Source organism: Scyliorhinus canicula, chromosome 20 (assembly GCF_902713615.1).
Source record: "Scyliorhinus canicula chromosome 20, sScyCan1.1, whole genome shotgun sequence".
Taxonomy (NCBI): Eukaryota; Metazoa; Chordata; class Chondrichthyes; order Carcharhiniformes; family Scyliorhinidae; genus Scyliorhinus; species Scyliorhinus canicula.
The window spans coordinates 12,554,942-12,579,271 of record NC_052165.1 but is presented as its reverse complement, the minus strand read 5'-3'; the positions used below and the strand labels follow the sequence as shown (position 1 = coordinate 12,579,271).

The following is a 24,330-nucleotide window of genomic DNA, read 5'->3' as shown; positions in this document are numbered from 1 at the left end:
TGCAGCCAAGGAAGTACCTTTGCAGCATAATCACTATAGTAATGTACAAATAATGGCAACCAATGTGCAGAAAAAACAAACTCCTGCAAACAAAAATATAATAATGATCAGATAATCCATTCTGTGATGTTGACCGAAGGATAAATATTGCCCAATACCTTGAGAATATTTCCCCTCCTCTTTTTCAAAATAGGTTTTTTGACGCCCGTCGTAGAGGGCTCTGTTTATCATTTCATCTGCAAGATAGCATCTTTGCCAGTGAAATGCTGCCTCAGTGCAGCACTGGACCATCAACCTCTATTTTTGTGCTCATTGTTCGAGATTCCATTCCCTTAGGGGCAAGAATGCTACCGGGTGAACCACAGCTGGGACACAAAGATTATTCAAAAGATGAAATTCCATGGGATTAATGGGGAGTTGGATCTATGGATATAAAATTGACCCAGTAACAGGAAGAAAAGGATGCTGGGGGCTGTATATTCTCCATACCGGGAGGAGATTTGCAATGGTATTCCCAAAGTTTTAAGTCAATGACGCTTTGCAATTTTAACAATGATTTTGACTCAGTTGTATGGATCGACGCTGTAAAGTTGCAGAAATTTGGTGACGTTAGTTTAGGCTTTGGGACGATGAAATGGATGCAAGGACCTCAGGTACAGGCTACAGAGCAGTATTAAGCAATGTTATTGAGGAGGATTAGTGTTGAAAGGCAGTATACAAAAATGACATGATTTTGAAAAGCATAGATAAACAGAAAGAGCTTCACGTCGATATACACAAATTCTTAAAGATGATAAGGGGGATTTACAAAAAAGCATGTGAACTTATAGATCAAGGAATGGAATATAAAACAAAGTGATCATGCTGGAAGTTAATAAATCACTGATTAACCCTCAGCTATAGCACGTTAGCACAATGGTTAGCACAGTTGCTTCACAGCGCCAGGGTCCCAGGTTCAATTCCCAGCTTAGATCACTGTCTGTGCGGAGTCTGTAAATTTTCCCCGTGTGTGCGTGGGTTTCCTCCGGGTGCTCCGGTTTCCTCCCACCGTCCAAAGATGTTCAGGATAGGTGGACTGGCTATACTAAATTGCCCTTAGTATCCAAAAAGGGTGGGTAGGGTTACTGGCTTACGGGGATAGGGTGGAGGTGTGGGGCTTATGTAGGGTGCTCTTTCCAAGAGCCCGTGCAGACTAAATGGGCCGAATGGCCTCCTTCTGCACTGTAAATTCTATGTTCTATGTCCAGTGTTGTGGACAATTCTGGGCACCAGGAATGGGTCCAGTGGATGTTTATTGCGATATGACCAGGAACAAGGGATTTCAGTTATTGGGTTGAAAAAGTTAGGACGGTTTCTCTGGGAGCAAAGAAGATTAAGAGGTTACCTAATCAAAGTTTACAAGGTGTTGAGAAGTTTTGATAGGGTAGATAGAGAAAACCTATTTCCTTTGGCAAGCAGCTCATAGATTCAGAAACTATTGGCCACGGAGCGAAGGAAAGATGAGGAGGATTGTTTTTCACTCAGCACTGTCAGCAGCTGCAACTGAAAATGTGATGGAAATTGATTCCATAAATAATTTTAAAAGGGACATTACTTTTTTAAAAATTCATTCAAGGGATGTAGACTTTTCTGGCTTGGGCAACATCTATCGAGGCTGAGATTGAGGGTTATCGACGAAAAGCGGGATTTGTAACTGAATGTGACTGCTCTTTCAATGAGTCCGCCCAGGGTTGAATGGCTTCATTCTTTGTTGTACATTTCTATGATTCTACAATACTGTGAAAGAACATTGGTTTAAGAGAACATTCTTGCATTGTAATGGATACATTTACTGCCTTACCCGTTGTCCTGCATTTACAGAGAAGGACAGGTCCTGAAGCACTGGGCGCCCATCGTTTGTATACTTGGCCGTGAGATTATTCACCATCATTTGGCCTCCAGATGGCCATTCGTTGGTTAGATACTTGTTTTCAATTACAAGCACATTCGAGGGGTTGTTGAGATTATGTTGGTTCTTGGTTTCAAATCCTTCCGGGGGTATGTCAATGTATTTAAAAACACGACTTACAGACCTCATCTGGAGGCAAGAACATTATTAGGGCTCAGTACAAATGTTCAAGCGTAAGGATTCTATTGGTTCTCAATTAAGATTGATCATAGTTTCAACTTGCACAAAAGAAATTACCAAATTCAATTATTTGGCAAATGTTATTTTTGGACTTTGTCAGTAGCACATATTTTGGAAAGGTATGCAATGGGACTTTTAATACCACTTGGGGATCAAATTGATCAGTTCTTAAGGACCATTTGAACCTCTCAGACAGAGCTTGAAACACACATGCTCATGAGTTAACTAAAAGCTTTTTGTTACGAATGGTATCATCAATGCTCCTCCCTTGAGAAGGTTGATGGTGAGTTGCCTTCTTGAAGCGCTGCAGTCCCCGAGGTGTATGCACACCCACAGTGCTGTTAGGGAGGGAGTTCCAGGATTTTGACCCAGCGACAGCGAAGGAACGGCCAATATATTTCAAAGTCGGGGTGGTGAGTGACTTGGAGGGGAACCTCCAGGTGGTGGGGTTCCCGGGTATCTGCTGCCCTTGTCCTTTGAGGTGACAGAGGGGGCGTGGATTTGGAAGGTGCTGCCTAAGGACCTTTGGCGAGTTCCTGCAAACTTTTTCAAAAGGCATTTTTCTTTTCTTCCCTTTTCCATTTTGTCTGGCTCATTATTGGGTAGATGCACAGGTGATCTTCACTTAGATGTTCCCTTATACCTCTCAGAACCAGCTACTGGAATGGGCACAATGTTATGACTGTCTATGACTTTCTCTCTGGGAGGAAAGATACTGGGCCTTGCTTCATGTCTATAATGTTGCTATTTTTAGTTAAAAGAAGGACTACTGATCATGGATTTCTATCGTGTATTCACAGGCATTTTAGATAATCAGCAGCCACATGTAGGAAATTCGTTTTTTAACTAAACCTCGTCAATGGCTCATCAATGGATCATTTGATCAGCGCCTTATATTGTGACAAGACTTCATGAATCGTTAAGCATATCCAAAAACTGAAGTATATTCCGAAGATTCTTTACCAGACTATCCACGTCGATGCTTGAATTGACAGCCCACTGCAGGGTGCTCGTGATGTTCATGGCTAAGGTGAGGATAATTCCAACTTTTCCTTCGCCGACATCTGAAGAAAATAATTGATTTGTGAATTCTTAAAACTCTAGAATTCCCGAAGCCGTTCCACCTCTAAGCCCATGTTTTAGAAGGGTCTGGCACATGCAGGGTTAATTTGGGATTGAGTGCTACCGCCCACACACTGACAATAGAAGGCACAGGACCCAGACCCAGGGTCAGTGTGGTGTTAGCCAGAGATGCGTTAAGACCTAAGGTGGAGAAGACCTGTTCGCGGAAGAAATTGCTTTATGTATCACAGAATTGATATAAGTAATAATAAAGATGTCCCAGGCTTACAGCACCACAGGGCAAGGGGGGAAACCAGTAAGCAAAGGGGTTAAGATGTTGAACCTCAAAGAAAAGTCACCAGCACTTGGGATAATTCAATCATCCTACAGGGCATTAGAATAAGAATGGGGACCCATGTCACACAAACCAGGGCTCCGGCCTGTCTGTAGGAGATTCATTGTCCAGCCCAGAGCAGGGAATAAAAACACATTTACACCCCATCAAGGAGTTCAGGTTAAGGGGAATATTTGGTACATAATCCGGGAGATTGTAAAGAAGCATTGTGTTAGTAGATCGTTTTCCCAATAAGTGGCCTGGAAAAATATGCATACTGATCACCTTGTATTGTTCAGAATAAATCGATGACATCAATGCCTGCTTGTAACTCTGAAGGAACTTTAAATATATATGCATGTAACCCTGAATACGATCAGAGCTGACTTTAGCGAGCTAAGGGTAGCAGCAGAATTTGTCTGATTCTCCAGAAAGAATAGCCTGGAATTTAAGGGTGCGGACATTTTACTGCAGCGGAATATTCCACACAATCTCCCTCGGAAGTCCAGCTTCAGCACAACGGAGTATATAACCCATAAGGGTGAGCTAAAACCTTTTCACTTCCAGGCTCCAGCCAGACCTGAGAAGTGCTTTTACTAATTGGGTCGGAAGAACCTTTTCAAGGAAACCCGTCACCAATCCAGATTCCCTGATACTGAGCCTCAAAAACATAGCCTCCAAGTTGAGCAGGAAAAACGAATTAATAAATAACTTACTCGACTCTTGGGAATCTCACAATCGTCCATGTCCGTAAACTGCAAACATGCGTTTATTCAAAAGTCTCACTACTTGCAACGGTACATCACACACAGCCATTGTTGAAAATCTTTCTTCCCAAATCAAGCCGCTGCCATTTTGGAATGCCCGCCAAAGATCGGCCATTGTGAGAAATCCATTATTCTGCACTGGATGGCAACACCATCTTGGAAATTTGTAAACTCTGTCATGTGAGAGTACCTTTAAGAAATGGATGTTTAAGCCATGTACCTTTAAGAAAATAGTGATGTCAGAGAGTGGGTGGAGCTGAGCTCAGTTCGGCCATTTTGAGGTTAGTTCTGGGTTTTTAGTTTCAGTTTGAGGCAGCAGCTTGGGGTGTGACTGTGTTTTTGGCTGTGAGCCGCATGAAGAAAAAGCAAGGTGCTGGAGCTGAAGTCAACCAAGCTGATATATCTCTGCCATCAAACAGAAAATATATATTAACTGTGACCTGGTGTGTTACTGTTTTTGTGAAGGTGAAGTCTTTTGGATGTGGAAAGGAACAGTTTGCAGGATTGGGTAGTGTTGTAGTATTTTCGGGGTTATCTTTGAAGTAAGGGGTGTAAAGAAATCCAATGTTTATTTAAAAGGTTAATTTGAGTTCATGGAATAAACATTGTTTTGTTTTAAAAACCACGTGTCATAAGTGTAATACTACACCTGGGGAACAAGCCATGTGCTTCAAAAGCAACAATCCATTAAAGGTGGGGGTTGGGTGAACTCCATGATACATTTTGGGGTTCTGAAAACACCTCTCCCATAACAACTCTTAAAGCTGTACCGACACTTTTAAAAATGCTCAACGTGGATCAAAAATCCACACTTGCAACTCTACCGGGACTCACCAAGGCCCAGACAAGTCACAAAAGTGCAGTTTTTGGAGGAAAGGATTTTTAAGATACACCATTCCTTGTGGTTTTGTAGCCATCTAAGATGGCCACCTGCAAAGGACCATGGGAATTATGGCCAACAGATACAGAGCCTATGTGTATCTGAAACACAGGTAACCAGACCTGATCGAAACCCCAGCTCGTTTGCATTTTAATGGCCCATTTTCCCAGGACAATAGAACTCCAATCAAGCAACCGATACAGCCACAGACTGATCGGCACCACTCCCCTTATTCAGAAAGCCCAACTGCCAAGGTCAATGACCTTTAAGGACCCAACCAGCCACCAAGGCACCCGCCCCTTTATTGGCTGAAATCAAAGACAGTGATCAGAGCCCTGTCGAACTATTGGGTCCAAGGTTAAGGACCGCCCCAAAGAGTGCAAAATCCCAGAGGGATAAAAGAGAGTACAGCCATGTGCTCTGTCTCTTTTGGATCTGGCCTGTGCCAATCCAATTGCAGCAGGAACGGCCAGCCAAGTTCAAGATCAACGATCGCTACCTGACGGATGAGCCCAGCAGAGACAGAGCCACTTTCTTCGAACCAGCCAAGTGAAATCCAGATAAAGACCTTATCCATTTGCACAGTGCCGGTCACCCTGAAGTTAAGTATAGGTTATTGTAGCTGATAGGTGTAGTTTAACTCGTAGTAGATATTGTGCTTGCATGTCGACATAACTCGTGTATGTAAATAAGCCATCTTTTGGACTAACTAACTGGTTGTGTGGTCATTTGATCGATATAAGGGAAGGCTTGTGGTTCACCATTATTATTATAGAGCAACATTATTGGCAAACTCTGAAGGGACTCGATTAGAAGTGACTTTTTCACTCCGTGAAAATCCACAAACTTTGAATCCATAGAACATAGAACAGTACAGCACAGAACAGGCCCTTCGGCCCTCAATGTTGTGCCGAACAATGATCACCCTACTTAAACCCACGTAACCCGTATACCCGTAACCCAACAATCCCCCCATTAACCTTACACTACGGGCAATTTAGCATGGCCAATCCACCTAACCCGCACATCTTTGGACTGTGGGAGGAAACCGGAGCACCCGGAGGAAACCCACGCACACACGGGGAGGACGTGCAGACTCCACACAGACAGTGACCCAGCCGGGAATCGAACCTGGGACCCTGGAGCTGTGAAGCATTGATGCTAACCACCATGCTACCGTGAGGCCCCAATTGCAAGAAAGAGAAAGAACCACAAGTGCAAGTCCCATATCGACCAAATAACCGAATTTGTGTACTAACCCGCATACTAACCCGCATGCGTACCTAACAGGAAGAATAAGGCAAACTCGTTAGAATTGTGTACAACTATCGAGGGATTGTGAGCCGGAAAATAGCTTAAGCCATACCCACTGTTCAACTCGCCGCCTTATTCCCCTGTCCCAAATTAAAAGTAGAGCAAGAGATAAGAGAAGTAATGGCCACTAAAGCAATAGAAAGATTGAACCCGAGGTTGCAACGACCAACAGAGCAGAGCAATGCCCCATATGGGAGGAAGAGCTAAGTAAGGAAATACTTAAAGGGGAAAGGATGGCCCCTTTGGTCGAATTTTTGCACGAATGATGTGAGGTCCAGGAAAGATAGAACAAACTTGGTGGGAGAACCTAAGCGAGGTCCACAAGAAAAATGTGGGGAAAGTCAGAAAGCCGATGGCAATAGTGTCCTGTTTGGCACAGTTGTGAGGCACAGAGGAGGTCATGAAGATGCTCCATAGGCAGTTAATTGAGAAGGAAGAAAAGAACGAGGGAAACAGTAACAAAAGCGAGAAGATAATTGAGCAACTCCGGGAACAGTTAGCAGTTAAGGATAAGGAAATGGCCGATGTAAAACGTGCACATCAATCTTGTCTAGTTCACCTCAGTAGCTTCCAGACCCAGTACGATAAAGCCTACCAAGACACACAGTGCGCATTCCTGGTAAGAGAGGAAACAGAACAACAGGTCGCCCAGCTAACTAGCAAATGCAGCTTTGAGAGTGCTCCACAGCTCCACTAAGGAACAGAGGCAGAGTACCGTTGACCATGCTAAATGCCGACAGAAGATAGAAAAGTTATAGTCGCTACTGTCAGTACAGAATGACTTCAGGTACACTTTCGTGCAGGATTTAGATGAGGAAGATGCCCCGATTGGCAAGAATTAAATAAAAATGCCCAAAGATACGTAGAGGACACGGGAAATCAAAATCGAGCCCCCCCCCCACTCCCCAAAAAGAAAAGCACCCACAGCACCGACTGCACAGGCAGCACACACCCCAACTCACAATTCAACCCCCATGTCATTCAACGCATGTCATCGGATCAGGATGAGCCTGATAGCGTTTACACCACCCCACTATCCATAACCCAATTCAGAGAAGCTTGCACGAAAATTAGTCCATTCCAACCCACCGCAGACCCGCACAGCTTCTTTGAGGAGGCGCGCCAACAAAAAGCTATGTACGGCCTAGATGAGAGAGAGGAAGTAAAGCTAATAGTGATGAGCCTTAGCCAGTCCGTAAGGTCAGCTTTGCCCGAACCCTAAAATGTAGCAGGAGGAACCCTACAGGAAATGAAAACAGCCATCTTAGATGCCATCGGGTATAACAAAGGAGATCCAGTCGAGGGTTTAAATCACTGCTGGCAAAAGAAGGGAGAACATCCGACAGCATTTGCTGGTCATCTATGGATTCATTTCATGGCAGTCTACGGACAATTGAACCGCACACAGCTAAATGAGGAGGACACCACTAAATGGTCCCACACCTTAGTCTCGCATGCCACAGATGCAGGTCAAAAGGCTCGTGTAAACTATGACCCCGCAGACCACACACACAATGAAGTTGAAGTTTGGGTATTGAAACTACTTTCTAGAGCATGGGAACAAACCCTGCACCGACAGACAGATCAGGACGAGATAGAAGCAAACACGCACCCGGTTAGGACTAGCCAGGAACCAACATGGATAAACGAGGGTAGACACGAGGGACAGCACCCCAGAGCACAGGCACCATGAGGTTGTTACAATTGTGGCCACATAGGACATTACGCCCTCGATTGCCGACAAAACCCCCGAACCATCAACGATACCAACAACCAAACCCCCACCTAGGAACAATGTTAGGCCCATGCATAATGTTAGCGCCTATTCAGACAATTTAGCGTTTAACTCCACAGATTGACGGTGTTCGGACTCCCCAACTTGGGTCTGTAACACACGCTGGGACAAATCAGGCAGACCAGTAGTTACAGGCACAGTCCTGGGACATACAATCGATTTCCTTTGGAACACAGGAGTATCCCGCACCACTTTGAACTCTTCCACCATGTTTCAACAGGACAAATGGCCCACCACAGACACCATCACCCTGAGTGGATTCACCGGCCACATACAGCAAGGATATATCACATCTCCTGTACCCATTCAGATAGGGAACATTAGCACCAAACACCCCGTCGTTTTAGTTGACTTACCCCAAACCGCAGAGCACATTTTAGGCATTGATTTTATGAGCTCCCATAACCTTTCGTTTGACCCAGTAAACAAATGTGGCCAGCGAATGGCCAAAATAGCTAGGGCTCCCGCTACGCTCACAGTAGGGGATTATGAAAACAGGATTTGCTCAGTAGGGGACAATTGGCTTAATCCGCAAACAATTAGTGCAGACCAGACGATTAGAGAGGTCCTCATAAAGCACAAAGCTTCGTTCACACAACACAAACACGTCTGTGGGAAGATCCCAGGTAAAGATTTCAGGTCCCGATCCAAAGCCGCAAAAGCAATACGGTTTACCACAGCAAGGTGAGATTTCGAAGGTTATTAACAGTTTGTTAGACCAAGGGGTTATTCGACCCCTGGCTTCCACAAATAATACCCAAATTTGGCCCATAAAAATACCCGATTGTTCATGATGACCAACGATCGATTACCGAGAACTTAGTAAGGTAACACCTTTAGCAGCTCCCACTGTCGCCATAAGTCCCACAACCATGCTCAAACAAGGAGTACAGGCAAAATATTTCACAGTGCTGGACATCAGCAATGGCTTTTGGTCCATCCCGTTAGACAGGGCCTGCCAGTATAAATTCGCATTTACGTTTCAAGGACAGCAGTACACATGGACAGACCTCCCACAAGGATTCCACAACTCCCCCTCCATTTTCCACCGACAATTGGCCAATGGACGTTCTAAATTTTTCGGACCCGAATGCCTAATGCAATATGTAGATGATCTGCTCTGGCGAACGGACACAAAAGAGGAACACGTAGAGCTCTGTTCGGAATTACTAGGCCTACTGCAATCCATCGGATGTAAGGTCAACCCCAAAAAAGCCCAGATTTTAAAGGAAGAGGTTCTTTATTTAGGCACCAGCATCACCCACAGGAAGAGAGAAATTGAGCGAAAATGGATAGAGTCCATCGCTAAATTGCCCCTGCCCCAAAATGTCACTGTACTCCGATCATTCCTTGGTTTGGTAGGATATTGCAGAAATTATGTAGATGGTTCTTCCACCAAAGCAGTTCCACTCTCAGAGCTCCTTAAAAAGAAGGCCCCATGGGAATGGCTTCTGCAGCACACAGGTGCCATTGATGATTTAAAACACACCCTAGGCTTTACAAGTTCCAGACCCAGACTTGCCCTATGTCATCGAAGTAGCAATTACTGACCAAACCCCATCAGCAGTACTCCTGCAAGAACGACACAATCACTTAGGGCCCGTAGCCTATGCCTCAAGTGTATTAGACCCCGTAGAGCAAAGATTCTCAGCCTGCGAACGGCACTTGCTTGCAGTCTTTTGGGAAGTACAGTATTTTGCGTACATCACAGGCCTCAACCCAGTAATGATCCCACTCAACTATTACTAGACGGTAGATTATAGGACGGTTCAGTCAGCCAAATCGGAGAAGCTCGCTGGATACTACTGTTACAAGGCAAGGACATTACGGGAAAATGCACCATGACCAAAACATTTCTGGCCGATAATCTCCAATATGCAGGGACCCCACATGAGTGCCAGATCATAGCAGCCCAACACCACACAGGACCCTTTAACCCAATGTCACTACACCCACGAGCAGGCAGTAAGACACAGGATTCCCAAATCACAGGGAATACTTAAAAAATTTATGTAGACGGTTCGTCCACAATCAAAAATGGAGTTAGAATTACTGGTTGTGAAATTTACATGGAAGACACGTAGGGAAGCCCACTAGTAAGATCTCTTTAAAATTGCCCGGCCACCTAGGTTCACAAGCAGCAGAGCTCGCAGCCATAGCCTATGTAATTCAGCACCCCGACTCTTTTCCAACTCCCGCAGACATACACTCGGACAGCCTGTATGTGTGCAACAGTTCAACAGAATTCCTGACCCCTGTGGGAATCTCGAGGTTTTGTTTCAGCCGATGGAAAACCCCTACCCTCTGCGGCGTTGTTAAAGCACATTCTCAAGACAGCCTCAGACCGCACATACGGTACTATTAAAGTAAGAAGCCATCATCGCTCCTTCCCACCCGGTAATGTAAAGCCAGACGCCTTAGCCAAAGCAGGATCACACCATGGTCACTTCTGGCAGCCACTCAAAAGTGAACCGATACACTCAGTCCAGGTTTCCCAGACTAATATTGAGGATCTATCCTAAAAAGCAGACAATATCCTCAAACAGGTTTTAGATGCCACCTTCCCAGCCCCCTAAGATAAATGGAAGGACGCACTGACTGTACAGGATGGCATAGTTTTAAAAAACGGAATTTATGTGGTCCCTGCCCAGGACAGAAACCAGCTCATTTACCAATTTGATGACGGACACGGACATCAGAGGATAGACAATCCCATTGGCCATTTAGACCTTTGTGCTGGTGGCCCGATTTAAAAAGCGATGTAACCCATTATGTCGAGAGTTGCCTTATCTGTGCTCAGACCAATCCCGAACGTTACTCAAAGAAAGGACAATTACGTCACACCCGACCTGTGAATGGCCCTTGGACAAACTTGCAAATCGATTACATTGGCACCCTTCCTCCTTGCAGAAACGGTTTCAAGTATGTGCTGGTTGCAATCGACACCTTTACTAAATGGGTAGAAGCATTTCCCTCACGGACAAACACAGCAAAGGCCACCGCTAGGATTTTGACCCAACAGATATGCACACGCTGGGGTCCCCCCCGCAGCATCGAGTCAGAACAAGGTTCCCTCTTCACCGGCAGAGTCATGCAAAATGTTTTAACAGTTTTTGGGATCAGGCAGAAATTCCACATAGCATATCACCCCCAACCCAGTGGCATTGGTGAGAGAATGAATCGAACTTTAAAAGCAACCATTAGGAAGATGTCGCAACAGAACAATACCACGTGGGACACAGTGCTCCCATTTGCCCTCATGTTTATTCCAAACACCGTTTCCAGTTCAACAGGTTTCACCCCCCACACTCTCATGACTGGACGGCCCATGAAGGGGATTGACTATTTATTATGCCTTGATCTGGCAAGCCCTACAGTAACCGCCCTCACCCACGAAAAAACAGTCCAACAGGTTACAGATAACGTTAAAGCGGCACAACTCGCTGCAGCTGTCCGATTAGGCGCTAGAAGGAAGCAGAGTAAAGCCTGCTTTGGCAAAACCGTCCACCCCATGGAGTACACAGTCGGTCAGCAAGTAATGGTTCCACTGTACAACCCCAGTTCTTTCCTCTCCCCCAAATTTGAAGGACCCTACTCCATTTCCAACAAAGTGAGCCCCTCCCTGTACAAGATAACGTACCCCAACGGTAAAACTGGTTGGTTCCACATCAACCAACTCAAAGTCTACGGATCACAATGTAGCCACTCCCACCACATCTCTCTGGCAATAGAACATAGAACATACAGCACAGAACAGGCCCTTCGGCCCTCAATGTTGTGCCGAGCAATGATCACCCTACTTAAACCCACGTAACCCGTATACCCGTAACCCAACAATCCCCCCATTAACCTTACACTACGGGCAATTTAGCATGGCCAATCCACCTAACCCGCACATCTTTGGACTGTGGGAGGAAACCGGAGCACCCGGAGGAAACCCACGCACACACAGGGAGGACGTGCAGACTCCACACAGACAGTGACCCAGCCGGGAATCGAACCTGGGACCCTGGAGCTGTGAAGCATTGATGCTAACCACCATGCTACCGTGAGGCGATTACACCCCGCCCATCGACAACCTAGTCCAACACTTACGCCAACCCTCCCCCAGCCATGCCAGCATTTATCTCTTGTCCACGCCCACAGACCCGAACTTATCTCTGCCCACAGGTACAGACTTTCACCTTGAACATGACTCCGACGACAGCGAGAGCCTCCTGGATTTGATTACTATCCCTGAACACTGGCGCGATCTCTCTGTCCCCAGTCACCCCAGCCCCCGGAATCATGACTTAGATATCTTTGACCCCCTATATGTCCTCTCCCAGCCACCACCACAGCCATCGCCCGACCACAGTAACTTGCCCTCCACTCCCACCAACCCTACACCTCACGACAAACAAGCCCCTCTTTGGCACTGTGACAACTCTTGCAGACTAGTAAGGCACAACGATTCGGATTATCTGAAGGCCCATGCGGCCAAGGCACAGAAACGGCAGACACGATACTAGCAACCGGGTGATTGTGATGATTCAGATACTGACTCTCGTTTCGGTAAAGCTTTTACAACACTGTTTGGTGCAGAACCCTGAGGTGTCCAGATGATGAGAAAGAGACACGGCCTAAGTATTAAGATGTCCAAGTTCTGATGGAGCCTGCCCACCTCTTTCCTTCGTCTTTTTTCTACTACATGGTTTTAATTCATGTCGCCTGACACACAATTACTCTTCTGATTTGAGGGTACAATACCCAATGTCAGTTAAAGGCACAGGTTTGTCGAGAAACAGATCACTGTTCTCCCAGTCTTTATGACAAGTTTCCACATGACTACAAACTCTTACTGTCCCCCCAGGTCACCCAGGTAAGGAGTAACGGCACTGATCCCCGCCCTACCTGAGGACCCCAAATACATCCGGTCAGTTAAGCTCGGGTAATGGAGTAATGGCACCAACCCCCGCCCTACCCAGGGATTGCACCCATTCTTATCCTGCAGCAGCCCACGCGCACCTCATTTTCCCTTCACTTCATACACTCTGGAATGGTTCTCTACCCTCTGCATTGCCTTTGGCAGGCCTTAGTTTCACCTTCGCTACCCTTCCTTTGGTTGTGGTATAAAGAATGCATTTTGCCACATTCTGTACGCTCACCCCTTCTTTCCTTTACCCTCCGTGACCCCGTGGTCACTCACCACCTGCTATTTACACATATGACACAATTGGTTGCTAATCACTGCTGCTATACACGCTGCTACATGGGACCCTGGGACGAAACTCTATAAAACTGGCCTCCCTGAAATCCGGCTGGTTAAGATAAGCCTCGACCACCACTGGTTGCAAGTAAAGAAAAGACTGGTCGAAGAAATTGTCCACCCACTCCCCACATCGACCACAAGCTGCGAGAGTCTCTGTACTTTAAAAATTTGCATTTCATGTCTCTCAAAATGGTATTTCAAAAAAAAATGAGGGAGTCAGACATGGTGACAATAATAAACGGTAATTGGAGTAAGGAGAGAAAGACTAATAAAACGAGATATTAACCAAAGGTAATAACAGATACTATGCTTGCACCCCCAGGATTACCCGGAAAACAGAAAACACAGGATGAGGCAAGGACTGCTGATATCGTTCGGATCATCGCTGGATTTCTGCAACTGCACGTGCAACGGACTGTTTTAACAAATCCCACACCAGCCCCGAACACTACCACACAACAGGTCACCACCAGCCCGGACACTACACCACACATAAACACAGACATCGAAACCCCCACTTGGTGCGAAAACATTGCCAAATGGAACCCCCATTCATACATAGTAGAGGCCCTTCTAGTAATTGCAATGATCTTCAGGGTCATTCAGACACTCCGACTCCATAAATAGCGAGCAAAAGCCTCCCGCTCCCCAATATATACAGTCCGATCCCCCTTCTTTGGAATTCAACAAAATTAAGCTCATGTGCCAATTGCTGCTGTTTCTTTTGGATCTGGCCTGTGTAAACCCAATTGTAGCAGGAACAGCCAGCCAAGTTCAAGATCAACAATCGCTACCTGACGGATGAGCCCAGCAGAGACAGAGCCACTTTCTTTGACCCAGCCAAGTGAAATCCAGATAAAGGCCTTATCCATTTGCACAGTGCCGGTCACCCTGAAGTTAAGTATATGTTATTGTAGCTGATAGGTGTAGTTTAACTTGTAGTAAATATTGTGTTTGCATGTCGAGATAACTTTTGTATATGTAAATAAACCAGCTTTTGGACTAACCAACTGGTTGTGTGGTCATTTGATCGATATAAGGTAAGGCTTGTAGTTCACCAACATTATTATAGAGCAACAGTTTAAATAAAAAGATCAGCAGTTGAACAAGTAAACACACATCTTTACCCAGTAGGAAATCACATCAGCACATGACAGGATATTAATGAGCCATCTGCCAAATTTGAGGAGGTTTTCAAATCCTATGATGTTTATTTTAACTTGAGATTCAACAAAATATTAGAAACAACTAAATTCAATAAGAGAGTCCAACTGTCTGAGGGATCTGTTGTTTCCTGCATAAGTTATCTTGGATGTCAGAGGGGTGTGAAAATCGAGGTTTAAAGTCTGAGCTTATATGAGAGAATCGTGGTGGGTGTTGCAGGCGATTCACTCTCTGACCCCCTACAATTTAATATATCTTATCTTAGACAAGGTGATCCAGCTATTTAGACTGTCTGAGCTACACAGGACCACCCTAAGGGCAGAGAGTAAAATATGGGGAAGAAGCCAATCCTCAGCCCAATTTATCAGGTCACAAAGATACAGGGACAATCCAAGAGAGGGAAGCAATTCCTGAACTGCCCAGCAGAGTGTTCTTGTCAGTGCTATAGTGCAACAAGCCCTCCCAGGAGAGAGGACTGTCCTGTGAGTGCTGCCCACTGCTTCCACCGTAACCAACTTTGGTAAACACTGACTCAGAGCCCCAGCACCTCAGACACCACAAAGGCAAGCCACGAGGTCAAGACCGGAAACCCTGAAGGCGCACAGCCTTGGGTGGGATTAAAGTTTGTTGTTCTTCACTTTGGAATCCTGGCCAATAGTCACTGAACAGATTTTAAATCAGATTCAGGTGCCAGCGTGACAGTCCAGTCAGACAAGGAGCCCTGTCTCACAGTCTGGCTTCAAACGGACACTCCACCGACCAGAGCAGAGCGGAATCTGAGTCCCTGTCATCAGTGCAATCCTCGAACCAGTGGGGAACGGCGTCAAACAAGTGTTTGAGCTGATGGACGTTATCCGTAACCGGTCTTCCTCTCTCCTGAGCAGGGATGCCTGCATATCCCTCGATCTCCTCCAGATGGCAGAGGATGCAAAGAACCGCACTGTTGTTAGCCAGCCAGAATAGCACAGTCCTGAGCACTCAAACACTAGGCTCAGATTTCACCTCCTCTCTCTGTGCGGAGGCTTGTGCATTACCTTTTTTTAAAAATATTTTTATTATAAAATTTTTTCATTATAATAAAAATAAATCCACTCAAAACAACAAAAATAATAAGGTGTAACAAGGTATAAACATTAATATCACAGTCAATAATGAACAACTCCACGAACCCCAACCCTTTAACATATAACTAAAAGACTAATGCCCTCCTTAACAGCTGACGATGACTAACTCTGAAAAAGGAAATGAAATGCTGCCATCTCAAGTAGAACACTTCTACCGTCCTTCTAATGTTGTACTTGACATTCGCTAGATATTGGAACTCCAGTAGGTCACCCAACCAGACTGAGGCACTGGGCGGAGTTGGAGATCTCCATCACTGAGTGTCTTTAAGACAGAGATGGATAGGTTCTTGATTAATCAGGGGCTCAGGGGTTATGGGGAGAAGGCGGGAGAATGGTAATGAGAAAATATCAGCCATGTTTGAATGACGGAGCAGACTCGATGGGCAGAGTGGCCTAATTCTGCTCCTATATCTTATGGTCTTAAATTGGCAGAATTCGCCTCCAGGCTATCAACATGGCAAAGTCGAGGACATCTGCCTTCACTTCTCGTCTACAGCACCAGCAAATCCAAAATCCCCCCCCCCCCCCCCCCCCCCCCCCCCCCACCACCATTAAAAACCAGACCCAGCTCATCCTCCCACTTACTCTTCACCTCATCCAATGGAGCCAATAGGATCTAGCCATAAATGTCCAAAATCTTTCCCTGACCCTCCTCAGGCAGAGATAAGGTCCTATTCAAGAGGGAGAGCAAAGGGAAATGAAGAGACTGCCTTCTGCAAGAAATTGCGAACCTGGAAATACCTGAAAAAATTAGACTGGAGTTGGAATTTGTCCAGCAGCTCCTCAAAACGGACAAACCTACCCTCCACAAATAAGTCCCCAAACCTCTCCAGCCCCTCCTTTCCCCCGTGAGCTGGACTTCAAGTCTAAACCTGCTGGCGCAAAGAGATGGGAGCTAACTCTGACATGGTGCCGAGCTTCAAATGCTGTCTAAACTGCTTCCAAATCCTCATTGTGTACACCACCACCAGATTGAAGGTAAATATTGCAGGGGGGGGGGATAACAGAAGCGGGGTACCAAAGCCCCCAAACTAGAACCACTAAAAGAGCAGACCTCCAATTGCCCCCATATGGAATTTGGATCCTTGAGCCACCCCAGTGCTTTTCAATGTTAGCTGCCCTGTAATGAAATAACAAATTAGCAAGGCTGAGCCACCCAACTACTCTCTCTCTCTCTCTCTCTGAAGAAACTCCCTACGAAACCTTGGGGTCTTACCCACCCAAATGAAGGAAGCTATCATCTTGTTGACTCTGGCAAAAACCGATTGGGAAAGAAAATTGGGGAGAAATTGAAACAGAAATAAAAACCTCGGGAGGACATTCATTTTAACAGTCTGGACCAGGGGTGGGCAAACTACGGCCTGCGGGCCGCATGCGGCCCGCCAAAGGTCTTTATGCGGTCCACCAAGATCAAGTCATTAAAAAAAATGTTTTATATTTTTTATTTATTTTTTTATTTTAAGGTTAATGGGGGGGGGGGGCTGTTGGGTTACTGGTATAGGGCGGATACGTTGACTTGAGTAGGGTGATCATTGCTCGGCACAACATGTGTTTCATGTGAAGTTTCTACTTTAAAATATTAATTAATAAAAATTAATTGCATTTTTTTCTTTAAACTGAGTTACTTTGTTTTTCAAATAAATGTGTTTCATGTAAAGTTTCTACTTTAAAATATTAATTAATAAAAATTAATTGCTTTTTTTTTCTTTAAAAACCTTTTATTTTGGCTATTTTAAATATTAATTATTTTACTTAATATACTATGCGGCCCTTTAAAATTGTGAATTTCTGAATGTGGCCCTTGCACGGAAAAGTCTGCCCACCCCTGTTCTATGTTCTATATGAGGCGCCCAGAATCATAACCGGGTGAAGTAATTATTTTACTTAATATACTATGCGGCCCTTTAAAATTGTGAATTTCTGAATGTGGCCCTTGCACGGAAAAGTTTTCCCACCCCTGGTCTGGACCCTGCCCGGCCAAAGACAGGGGGAGGTTATCCCACGGCTGCAAGTCAGATTTAAGCCTATTCACCAGGCTAGCATTATTTAATTTCTGAAGCAAGGCCCAAATTTCGGGCCAGACGGATTCCCAGTTAATGAAAAACAGACTTGGTGGGACAAAGAGGCAACATGTCCAGATCGGCTCCCCTCTCTGGGGGATTCACCGCAAAGTATTCGCTGTTGTCCAAATTCAACTTATACTCCGAGAAGGACCAAAACTCCTGAGTAGCTTCATTTTCTCATCCATGGTGGAGACTGGGTGTGTAATATAAAGAAGATATCATCTGCGTACAAGGAGACCCTCTGACCGCTCCCTTCCCGCTTTATCCTCCTCCGCTCAGTGCCAACGGTTCAATTGCCAAAGCAAGCAGAAGCAGAGACAATGGGCAACTCTGCCTCGTACCCCATTCAACTGAAAGTAACCCGAGCATAAGTGTTTGTGCAAACACTTGCGGTGGAAGTCCTTTACAGTAGAAGAATCCAAGACTAGGCCTGAAACCAAACTTCCCGAGAATGCCAAATGGATACCCCCCACTTGACCCTAATGAATGCTTTTTCGGCGTCCATTGAAACAATCACCTCCGGTTCGGATGCTGGAGAGGGGGAAACAACTATATTTAATAATCGATGTATATTGGCCGACCTTTGACAAAACCTGTCTTTTCTTCTGAGATCAATCCTAAGGCAGGGCTGCATCCACGTTGGCAGCACTTTAGCCAGCAATTTAGCATCAGCATTCAACAGAAGCTAGGTCACTGCAGCTCATATTCTGTCGGTACATATCCTTCCACAAAATCAGGGAAAAAGAGGCCTGCGCACCAATGTAACCAGTAATACCCCCAGGACAAGGAATCATTAAACATGTCCAATATCAATGGGATCAACATCCCAGCAAATCTCTTACTGAACTCGATGGGGGAATTCATCTGGGCCTGGAGCTTTACCTGACTGCATTAAACACATTTCATAATCTCCTCTAGCCCAATGGGGATTCTTACTCCTCCCTTCTCTCCCCCTCCACCACCGGGAAAGACAACCCCTCCAAAAACTGCATCATGGGCGACCTCTCCTCCAAGGACTCCGTTCCATTCAATAAAAGGCTTCTAATGCTGCATTAACCTTCGATGGGGCAGAAACCAACCCGCCACCCGAGTCCTTCACCTGCACAATTTCCCGGAGGCAGCCTGCTGCCCCAGCTGATGCATTAAAAGGTGACTGGCTTTCTCCCCGTGTTGATAGGATGTCCCCATCGAGCGTCACAGCTGACCCACCACCTTACCCGTTAAGAGCAGCTCAAATTGCATCTGCAACTTTTTTTGGCTCACCAACAGCTCTGGTACAGGGACCAGCGAGTACTGGCGGACCACGTCCAGGGTGGAAGCCACCAGCCTCTGCCACTCCACCCTCCCAATCCTTTCCTTGTGTGTCTTGTAGGAAATTATCTCCCCCCAATAACCGCCTTAAGGGCCTCGCACAACACAGAAGGTGAGATGGACTCACTCTTGTTAGACGTAATGTACTCCCCAATGGCAGAGGACATGCGCTCACAAAATCCTTTGTCGCGAAAAGTGCCGTGTCCAATCTCCACTGCGGGCTTTGAGAGGAACCTGGCTCTAACACCAAATCCATGAAATGCGGGCCATGATCTAAGGTCACAATTGCCGATACCCCGCCCTCTTCACCCCAGACAGGAGAGACCCACCCACCACAAAAAAGCAATCCGAGAATAAACCTCATAGGAGAAAAAAGTAAAGTCTTTATCAGTTGCTTGAAAATCTGCCAAGGATCTGTGTCCCCCCCCCCCCCCCCCACCCCCCCCCCCACCCCCACCCCCCACCCCCTCCGCCGATCTGCTCCATTAAAGTCAATAAAGCCTTTGCCATCCCTGATGGAATTAGGAACTTGGGTCTAGATTGGCCAATCGTAGGTCAAAAACACAGTTTAAGCCCCTCCACCCACTCCTCCACCATTTTCTCAGCAGAACAGTCTCGAGAAGCTTCCGAATCCATCGACGACTCTTTACTTACTTGGTTCCTTCACTTGGACTTTTTGGACATTTACATAGAAACATATTTAGAAAATAGAAGCAGGAGGAGGCCATTCGGCCCTTCGAGCCTGCTCCGCCATTCATTATGATGATGGCTGATCAAGTTCAATGCCTTCCCCCCCCCATATCCCTTGATCCCTTTAGCCCCAAGAGCTATATCTAATTCCTTCTTGAAATTACACAATGATTTTGCCTTAACTACTTTCTGGGGTAGCGAATTCCACAGATTCACCACTCTCTGGATAAAGAAATTTCTCCTCACCTCAGTCATAAAAGGTTTACACCTTATCCTCAAACTATGACCCCTAATTCTGGACTCTCACATCATCGGATACATTCTTTCTGAAACTACCCAGACTAATCCTGTCGGAATTTTATAATTTTCTATGAGATCACCCCCTCACTCTTCTAAACGCTGATGAATATAATCCTAACCGATTCAGTGTCTCCTTATATGACAGTCCCACCATCCCAGGATTCAGTCTGGTAAACCATCATTGCACTCCCTCCATAGCAAGAACATGCTTCCTCAGATAAGGACACCAAAATTGCACACAATGCTCCAGGTGCGGCCTCACCAATGTCCTATGCAATTGCAGTAAACATCCCTATTCCTATTGGCATGAAGGCCAATTGCCTTCTTTACTATTTGCCGTACCTGCGTGCTTACTTTCAGCGACTGATGCACAAGGGCACTAAGGTCTCACTGAGTGTCGTTCTCTCTCAATTTACGCCCAATCAAATTATAATCTCCCTTCCTACTTTTGCTACGGAAGTGGATAACCTCACATTTATCTACATTCATATGCCCACTCACTCAGCCTGTCCACTGAAGCATCTCTGCATCCTCCTCACAGCTCACCCTCCCACCCAACTTTGAGTGGAAAGCTTATCCCATTGAATTAGTTAAGTTTTAACCCAAACACCCCCAAAAACTGGGTGAAATGGGATACAAATAAAGTACCCTGGCAGGAGCCACCTCATTTGCGACTACCCCCAACATAATAATAATAATCACTTATTGTCACAAGTAGGCTTCAATGAAGTTACTGTGAAACATGCCGCCACCGGAAGTCTGGCCTGTCCATTATCATTCCATGTCCTGGAAAGTCCCCAACGGTCAGCAGGACCTACTGTCCACAAGATTAGCACGACACCTCCGCTGGAAATGGTAACTGAGAATAATCAACAGTCTGAGGAGCCTCTACCCTCAATTACACTGATGGTACAGTCGATAGACACACCCACCAATGTGCACACACTGCAACGTCCAGCCGTAATCACAATGGAAGCTGCAACAGATAGCAGTCTATCACTATCAACAACAGAAATCAGAGGTGGGCGACACATTCACCCTTCCGCTCACACAGGAACGCTCTTCCTCAGCCTCAGGGGTCTTCGAAATGGCCCACACCGAAAAAGAAGAAGAAATAACAGTGCCGGGACGACAAATACCATCTTTGCCTACCTCACAAGAAAAGATCAAGAGTAACAGCAACCACGCATCAACACAACAGCTGAACTGACCAGGCATGGGTCACCATAAAGCAATGGAAGAAAGGAATGAAAGAATATTCAAATGTCAGTCTAACCTCCAGGCCAACACCAAGAGCCAGAATTGACTTGGCGTACCGCTCTCCCGATAGAATGGTGAATGAGATGTCAAGGCTATTGCCTCCAGACCGCCTCAATCTCTAACTTCTAGGACTAGGGGGGGGGGGGGGGGGGGGGGGGGGGGGGGGTACTGAGAATGTGGTTAATGTTGGTGTGTCTATCGACCATCAGAGTAATTGTTGTTAATGTTAACTCTGTAATAGTAATGATGTTGGAAAGCACTAACATTGTTACAATAAGGTAAATGCACAAGATTTATAACAATGTAAGACTTGAAATAAACTACAGTGGCTTTATAGCCATGGGATAAATATTGGCGGGGGGGGGGGGGGAGGTGTAGTCAAAGGGTCTGGTACACAGGGGATTAATTGGGACTGAGTACCAAATAGCCGATACAGTAAGAAGGCACATGACCGAGACCCAGGGTCAGTGTTGTGTTAGCCAGAGATGTGTTAAGACCTAGGATGGAGATAGCAGCATGCCTATACCCTTTATTGTATATAGTCACAAGTAATTAATAAATATTTGATGCTAACATACAGAAGACTACAAAGGTTTCTTGAGCAGAAACATTCTGCAACCAACACCATCCCAACCACCTATCCCTTCCTTTAAGATCTAGCTTCAATCCATTGTGTTGACCAGTCTTTCAGCCACCCTTTCCAATACGTCCTTGTTTGCCTTGTCTTTTTGTCCGAATACACTTCCGATAAGTGCCTCTGGATGTTTACCCGTGTTACTCTAGGAAAGGTGGGCCAAATGGCCTCCTTCTGTACGATATCATTCTATGTATTATTCTATACATGAATGTTAAAGTCTTGTTGCAGTGTTTATTGAACAAGCCACATCCAACTCAAATTCACACAGGAGAATAAGCTTAACTGTCCAAATAGTCAATTTAAGGAAACAATATAAATAGTGCAAAAAATGGGACAGACATTTCAGGTGGCACCAATCTACATTCATCAGTATTTCGAACACATTAAATGCTCAGTAAAATAACTTACAGTTAATGTTCCTGAAAATTGGTGACCATAAATTGAGTAAAGCTTCGCCGATAGGCCCAGTAACTAGGCATGGATTCAGTTTTGAGTCCGTTTCGAGGAAGACCTATTAGGGGTGGGGGTGTGGGGAGGGGGGCAGTTAGAGCTACCCTACCCCTTCTGAGGACATCAATGAAGAGAAATAGGGCTGGGTGGGTTCTGCAAATTCCATGGAATTATGTTTGGAATTTAGTTGACTCTATTGGGCAGCCAATGGATTAATTTAGGGCCATCCTCCATAATTATGTCTTGGACATCAAAGATTAAAATGATTTAATGGTGATTGCTTTATAATGGGGACCGCAGGGTTAGCTGCCGGTTGTTTTTTGAGGGAAGGGGCTCGCCTAATATCGAGACTCTTCAACCAAGCTTTGCCGCCACTTTAGCACGAGCTTGCTAAATAAATAATACCTCGCAAACTCCAGGATCAGGTGACGGAGGGCGCACCTCAGTATGTGCACCAAGAAGCGCTGCCCTGTGACCTTTGAGGCCACTATTTACCAGTATGTTTGCATTATTTAACAGGATTGTGGAAAAGAATTTAAGGGCCAAGAAAATTTAAGGGCCTCTCCTAACTGTTATATCTCAATTGCATTAACTAACATTCAGTCAGTGTTTCAATTATACAACAATTATGAAGAATAATTATATCGAATAAGCTTGGTCTGATGAAAGGCCCACACCTGAAACATTAACTAACCATTACTCTCTGGTGTTGACAGATATGCTGCATGTTTTCATTTTATCTCAACTTACTGTGGGTTGCTATGGAGATGAAAGTAATTGCAATAAAAAAGAGGACAAACACAATATCAATCCTCATCTGGAACCAGCGCAGCGTTGAGAGGTAGAGAAACCAGTTTGCAGTGTGAAGGTTCAGGGCCTTGTGAAAAAGCGTTTCAAAGTAGGATTGTCGGCCAAATGCTCTGACTGTCCACAGTCCTCTCAAGGATGTGATGAGATGGCTGAAAATAGGGCTGCGAGCTGTAACGAAACAGATGCAAACACAGATATTCTTATTAGCACAGCCTGCAACAGTGAATTGAAGAATATCCGCATGGTACATTGCAATCATGCTATTCAGATTTATTTTGCTCCCACTGGCAATCAACAGAGATACGGAGACATTTCTCAGGGGCTCTTGCATCACCACTGGAAGCATAGTTGACGTAAATCTCATTATTAAATGAAATGAAATGAAAATGAAAATCGCTTATTGTCACGAGTAGGCTTCAAATGAAGTTACTGTGAAAAGCCCCTAGTCGCCACATTCCGGCGCCTGTCCGGGGAGGCTGGTACTGCTGGCCTGCCTTGGTCTGCTTTAAAAGCCAGTGATTTAGCCTGGTGAGCTAAACCTGGTGAGCTAAATGGATGCACATAGCTGATATATATTTGAAAACAGTCTTTAAGAAGGCATCACAGGGTGCGTGAGACTATGGAATAACCAGATAAGGAGCATTGTTTGGCTCACTCACCTAATCCTCAAATAACTTCACTGCATTTCTCGTTGATGTTATACTTTTCAAAAATGCCTCAGGCCTCGAATGTAAGTAGCTAAACAGGGCATCAGGGTGTGGGGGTATCCAGATACAAAAGCACATAGAATTTTTCAGATGCTCCTCAATTAAATTCGAATGAAAGACCCACTCGTGTCGACATCTTAATTTTATTTATTTTCTCTGATGGAGGTCTCTGGGAAGGATGACATATATTTGTGGGGGGGGGGGGATTCTTTAGCCATTCTCTGGCAGCTGGACTCTCTGGTCCCACTGGCAGTGCACCCTTCCCGCAGATTTCCCGGCGGTG

The 24,330-nt window shown here is 45.4% G+C and overlaps 1 protein-coding gene across 1 annotated transcript in view; it reads right to left on the bottom strand.

The window, feature by feature from the left end:
• cftr (CF transmembrane conductance regulator) overlaps positions 1 to 24,330 on the bottom strand; it is a 189,092-nt gene that overhangs the window by 18,625 nt on the left and 146,137 nt on the right. Inside the window, exons 20-22 of the mRNA XM_038781050.1 lie at positions 23,281 to 23,508; positions 3,092 to 3,192; positions 1,841 to 2,077 (exon numbers count right to left, since the gene is read on the bottom strand). Of these exons, the coding sequence (XP_038636978.1) occupies positions 1,841 to 2,077; positions 3,092 to 3,192; positions 23,281 to 23,508 (566 nt within the window). The remainder of the gene's footprint in view (positions 1 to 1,840; positions 2,078 to 3,091; positions 3,193 to 23,280; positions 23,509 to 24,330) is intronic.